This window comes from Nyctereutes procyonoides, unplaced genomic scaffold (genome assembly GCF_905146905.1).
Source record: "Nyctereutes procyonoides isolate TBG_1078 unplaced genomic scaffold, NYPRO_anot_genome, whole genome shotgun sequence".
Taxonomy (NCBI): domain Eukaryota; kingdom Metazoa; phylum Chordata; class Mammalia; order Carnivora; family Canidae; genus Nyctereutes; species Nyctereutes procyonoides.
Genome location: NW_026575155.1, coordinates 6,777,854 through 6,783,244, shown reverse-complemented (window position 1 = coordinate 6,783,244; position 5,391 = coordinate 6,777,854). Strand labels below are relative to the sequence as shown.

Sequence of the window (5,391 nt, the reverse complement as noted above, 5' to 3'; positions counted from 1 at the left end):
CCCAAAGGGGAAAAGAAAAAAAAATCCCAGTAGGACTAGAGGCCTGAGTGTCTGGACCCCCAGCAGAAGGCAGGATCCTCGCCCTGGAGGCACCAATTCCGGGCGCAGGGAGGGCAATTTTCACTTTCAACCAACTCAGTCCTCAACGAAAGGGCAAAGGAGTTCCGGATTAGGCGTTGTTGGAAAAATCAAAGTAACAAGAGAGCTTTGAGAAATACAACATTCCGAAGATGTGCTCAGAACACGCTTTAAAGACAACGTAAGTGTGTTTGTTGGGGGTGGGGGAGATTGGCGGGAGAAGAGTCAAACAAACCCCTCTTCTTCCAGGGTGAAACCATGGGAATGGTCCCCAGCTCCGGCTCCAAGGGATAGAGTCCTGCACCCCCTTCCCTAGGTGGCTCCCGGTACCTCTTTCCACCCGCAGGGTTGGAAAACACCCGACTTACTTTACGTTTTATTTAAAATCTCCACACTTGGTCATTTATTTCGTTTTTGCAACCAAACAAGTAATAAATATTATTTAGCACTTTTTTTTTCTTTTTACAAAAATAAAACAGATGATACACTCTCTGCAAGGGACAGCGGTCAGAGGAGGGATGTTACGTGGCAGACGCTGTGAAACCCATGTTGCGACGCTGGTAGCGCAGCGCCAGTTTGCCAGGACGCAGGAAGCACGTGGAAAAAGTTTGTCATTTGTGTTAAACGTGGCAAAAAGAAACCAACGTAGTGGGAACCCAGCTTAGATTCCGGAGGGGCCGGCAGTCACGTGAGCAAACAGCTTAGCAGCACGCACTTACCTCATTATGGATCCTATATTTACACATCCAAGAAAGAAAAAAATGTAAAAAGCCAACGGAACTCCCAGAGAACCCAAACTATATTCACAGCAACAGCCTCTGAGCTCCGTCAAACCCTCAGGTATCCGACTGACTGCCCCGGATCGGGTAATAAATCCAATCACGTTGTGCTTAGAGACGGAAAGAAGGGGAAGGAGGGGGAAAGAGTCTATTTTAAAATAATTAACAAAACAAAAAACAAAAAACAAAACAAAACAGAAAACAAAAACAAAAACCCGCCCCCAAAGTCGACAGTTTTAGATTATTCCAATCCACAAGTGGGTTCTATTCTGACCTTCTATAAAGCTTGCTGGCACTGTTGACAAAGGAACACAGATTTATTAGAAAACCACAAAATCCCCCAAACCGAGAGGAGCGACAGGGAGGACCGGCAAGAGTTCTCAGACAGTGACAGTGGCGGCTTTACCCAGGTTGGACGCGACCGACTGTAAGTGCTCCTGGTACCCAATGACAGCTCCCAAGGAAGTCGCAGCCGCTGGCCCTGGGCCAGGGACGACCCTAGAGGCCCAGGCCTGCCGGCCTCCCCGGAGGCAGCCCCCCCACGCCGTCCTCCCGCCCTCCTCCCCCCTGTAACGAAGTGCAGCCCGGGCCTCGAGAAACTCTCTTTTTTCTTTTCTTTTCTCTTTTTTCTTCTTCTTTCTTTTTTTTGGGGGGGGGAGTGGCGGGGGACGTCGAGGGAGGGATGCACCTAGCAGCGCCTTCTTATAAAACGGTGTCTCTGCGAGCAGCAGCGCCCTTTAAAGCCTGGAGAGGGCTGAACCGGGTCCCAGGGCGGACGCCCCTGCGCTCCCAGCGGCGCCGCGCCGCGCCGCGCCGGGGTCCTCCCCGGGGCCCCCGCCCCCACCCCCAGGCCCCGGGCTCCGCCGAGCCGAGCGCCCCGACTCGCTCCCCCGCGGCCTCCGGGTCCCTGCGCTCGCCACGTCGCGCCGCGCGCGGGCCGCTCACTTGGCGTCGGAGGCGAGGCGCGGCAGGCTGCCCGCGCCCATGGCCGACACGTGGTGGTGCGGCGGCGGCACCTGGCACATGCTGCAGGGGCAGGGCATGCCGCCCCAGTGCTGGAAGCCGCCGCCGCCCCCGCCGCCGCCGCCGCCGCCGCCCAGCGGGGCCGCCGCCGCCGCCGCGGCCGCCGCCGACGGGGACTTGAGCAGGCCGTGCGGGGGCCGCATGGAGCCGACCGACGACAGCCCGGAGCCCGGCAGCGAGGCGCTGGACACGGCGGCGGCGGCGGCGGCGGCGGCCGCGGCGGCGGCGGCGGGGGGCAGGATGGGGTGGTGGACCGCCGGGTGGTGCGCGGCGTGCGCGGCGGCCGCGGGATGCGCCGTGGCGGCGGGCAGGGGCGCCGAGTGCGCCAGGCCGCCGCAGGCCGACGGGTGGAAGCCCGCGTGGTGGCCGCCGTAGATCTCGCTCACCAGCCGCTTCATCTCCTCCAGCGAGTTGGTGAGCATGAGGATGTAGTTGCGCGCCAGCAGCAGCGTGGCGATCTTGGAGAGCTTGCGCACCGACGGGCCGTGCGCGTAAGGCATGACCTCGCGCAGCCCGTCCATGGCGATGTTGAGGTCGTGCATGCGCTTGCGCTCGCGGCTGTTGATCTTGAGGCGGAGCTGCTGCAGCTCGGGCTCCGTCATCTGCTTCTTGTCCTTCTTGGTGGACGACGCGGCCGCCGACGAAGTGGACGACGAGGTGCTGGACGAGGATGACTTGAAGCCGCCGCCGCCGCCCAGCTTGTCCCCGGGGTGCGCGCCCGCCGCGCCCATGGCGCCGCGCAGCTCTGCGCTCAGCTCCGGCGGGCAGTCGCTCGGCGTGGACGAGGACACGGTGCCTCCCGTGAAGCCGCCGCCGCCGCTGCCTTTGCTCCGGGCCGGCAGAAACAGGTCATCGGGCTCTGGCGACGACGGGCGACTGGACACCAGGCTGGCGTCCGAGTCCATGGCCCCCCGGGGATAGTCGCAGCTTTCGCAGGGTCCTCCCTCCCTCCCCGGGCCCTCGGAGCTTCACGCACGCCTCCTGCGAAAGAGGAGAAGAAACAGGAGAGAGAGAGAGATCGCGGTGGAGCGTGAGACAGACAGAGAGACAGAGAGAGAGAGAGAGAGAGAGAGAGAGAAGCTGTTCCCGCCTGCACCGCAGCGCGAGGTCCAGGCGCCGGTGGCCGGTTGCTCCGTGACCACCTCGCTGTGTCCGGCCTTCGGTCAACGGCACCCAGGTACGCACGAAATAATCCCCCTCATCCCTCCCATCACCACCTCCTCCGCTCTCATCCACAGGTTGTTTTATTCCAGGGAGCACTGGCTGCCCCTCGGTGAGGGTGGCATTCTGGAAGCTTTATGCCTGCAACTGGGAACCGGGAGGCTGAATCCCCAGGGCAAGTGAGGGTTTTTTTTTTTGGGGGGGGGGGGAAATAGAGGAGCTCTAAATAGAGAAGTATTTATTTGGTTTCTCAAACGCATCGACCTTATCTCCATCGACACCGCGCAGCAAACACCCACAGGCACCCAGCGCCCGCGAGCCTAGATAACACGCGCTGCGTCCGGGGGGCCGCGGGGAGCTTTGCCAGCGCACCGAGACTTGGGCAGAAGGAGCTGTGGTCGCCCCGACTTCTCGCTTTGGGGCGAAGGGGATGCTGCGGGGAGAGTCGGGGCAGCGAAACCCCGAGAGCTCGGGGGAACTGGCGGGCAGGGCCGGGATCGGGGCCCTCTCTAACGAAGCCGCCCTGGGTCGCAGGCCAGTTGAGGGGCGTCTGTCCCCGGGATGTAGACTGGGGCTGCTGGGGGCGGGGACACTTACTGTGGATGCAATTAGAGGAGCTGGTTCCCGAAAGCCGCAGCGGAGAACCGGGCTCCGGGCGCCGAGGTCTCGTTGGTCTATAATGAGCATCCGCACCTTTCGGGGCTCGGTCGGTTTTTATAGCCCGGTGGCGGCGGCGGCCGCGGCGGCGGTGGCCGAGGCGGGGGCGGGGAACAATGTGCGGGTCCTGGAGGGGCCGCCGCGCCAATGAGCTGGGCCCGCCCGGGGGGCTGGGAAGCTGATGTCATCCCGGCTAATTCCGCTCAATGAAACTCGCCCGGCCCGCACACGCCTCCTCCCCGCGCACAGCCAATGGGCGTCGGCGGCCGGGAGATTCTTGGGGAGGGACTGGAGGAGGAACCCGCGGAGGGGGTGTGAGAGGCGAGGGGGAGGAGGAGGGCGGGCTCGCCGGGGAAGTACCGAGGCCAGAAGAGAATGCAGCTGAGATGGGGAGAGAGGGAGTGTTGTCAACTTGCTGTAAAAATACGGTGACCGCAGAGTCAGGCAGGGGGCTGGGGTGGGCCGGGGGTGTCTGCAGACAGAAAACCAAGCTGACACCCAACGCGACCGGAGCTTTGGGGATGCGCGCGAGTAACCCCGGCCATGCAGGCAGCTGGGGCTGGAGTCTCCTGCGTTTTGCATTTCATCTCCCTCTGCGTTCCCGTGGCCTGTCCCCGTCTCAAGGGTTTCATCCACACGTGGGCATTTTGAGCCCCAAACGTAAAGGACAGCCCAGGCACAAAGCCCCTACTTTCTTTCCAAGCTAAGCGCGCCTCCGGGAGCTGGCGGTTCGGCTCCTCCGCGGAGGGCTGGTAGCGCCCCCAGCTGGGGGCAGGGCCTTGCGAGGCGGAGGGGACCTACTCCTGAAGCGTGTTTTGAAAGAAATCACGACCGCTCCTAAAGTTGAGAATGGGGTAGGCACAGGGACGAGGTATTTCCCCCCACGGGAACCGCACTAACGGAAGGCAGAATCTGGAGCCCAAAGTTAAGAGCCCTCCCCTCCCCTCATTTATTAGCTCTGAAGCCGATGACGGTATTTTCAGCATCATCCTTGTGGTCCTGACCACGCTGTGGGGGAGGAGGGAGACGCTAGTTAGTCTGGGGGGTGGGAAAATAAACGTTTAAGGGCCAGACAGCAAGATCCAGCTACTTGCAGCGGTACTCAGACACCTTTTTACCAATCGCAGCTTGGCCGCTAAACCCCAAAACTCCTGCCCAATCAGAGATTAAACTTGATCTTAGAGAAGCGGCTAACTGAGATAGTTTAGTGGTCCTGACGCATCCAACCCATTTTACAGACGGGAAAATCAAGAGACGATGTCTATAGCAAACCTACAGAAAACACTGCTAACCCTTTACGGCACAGATGGCTGCGTTGGCAGTTCCTTAGAGTAGTGGCAGCTGAATGTCTCTAACCTCTTCCCCGAGCTGGATTCCTTACATCCATACCTTTCGAATACAGAAGTTTGGTTCTGCAGATCCGGGATCCTAGCCCTTTATATTGCACAGACACATACACAAGCACGCCCTAGACCTCCTTCTTCTGTTTATGTGGTTGTTTGGGAAATTTTACTTTCCCTGTACCGCGTCAAAAACAAAGTAATTTTTGTTTGTCTTACTTTCAAATTGGGAAAGTACAAAATAAATACAAAAATAAGCCCACCCTATTGCTCCCAATGACCGAGTAAGACTATGAGAGAAAATCTAGTGGGTTCTCGCCTTCGCCTCTCCTCTCGTGCTTTCTGGAGCATAA

The 5,391-nt window shown here is 59.9% G+C and overlaps 1 protein-coding gene across 1 annotated transcript; it reads right to left on the bottom strand.

The window, feature by feature from the left end:
- Positions 1–351: 351 nt before the first annotated feature.
- Positions 352–3,749, bottom strand: OLIG2 (oligodendrocyte transcription factor 2). The gene is made up of 2 exons (XM_055313647.1): positions 3,639–3,749; positions 352–2,861 (listed from the first exon to the last, which is right to left on the bottom strand). The coding sequence occupies exon 2, from the start codon at positions 2,783–2,785 to the stop codon at positions 1,799–1,801; it is 987 nt and encodes a 328-aa protein (XP_055169622.1). The 5' UTR covers positions 2,786–2,861; positions 3,639–3,749; the 3' UTR covers positions 352–1,798.
- Between the last annotated feature and the right edge of the window lie 1,642 nt (positions 3,750–5,391).

Coding starts and splice junctions, on each gene's coding strand:
- OLIG2 (XM_055313647.1), bottom strand. CDS start 2,785: ATGGACTCGGACGCCAGCCTGGTGTCCAGTCGCCCGTCGTCGCCAGAG.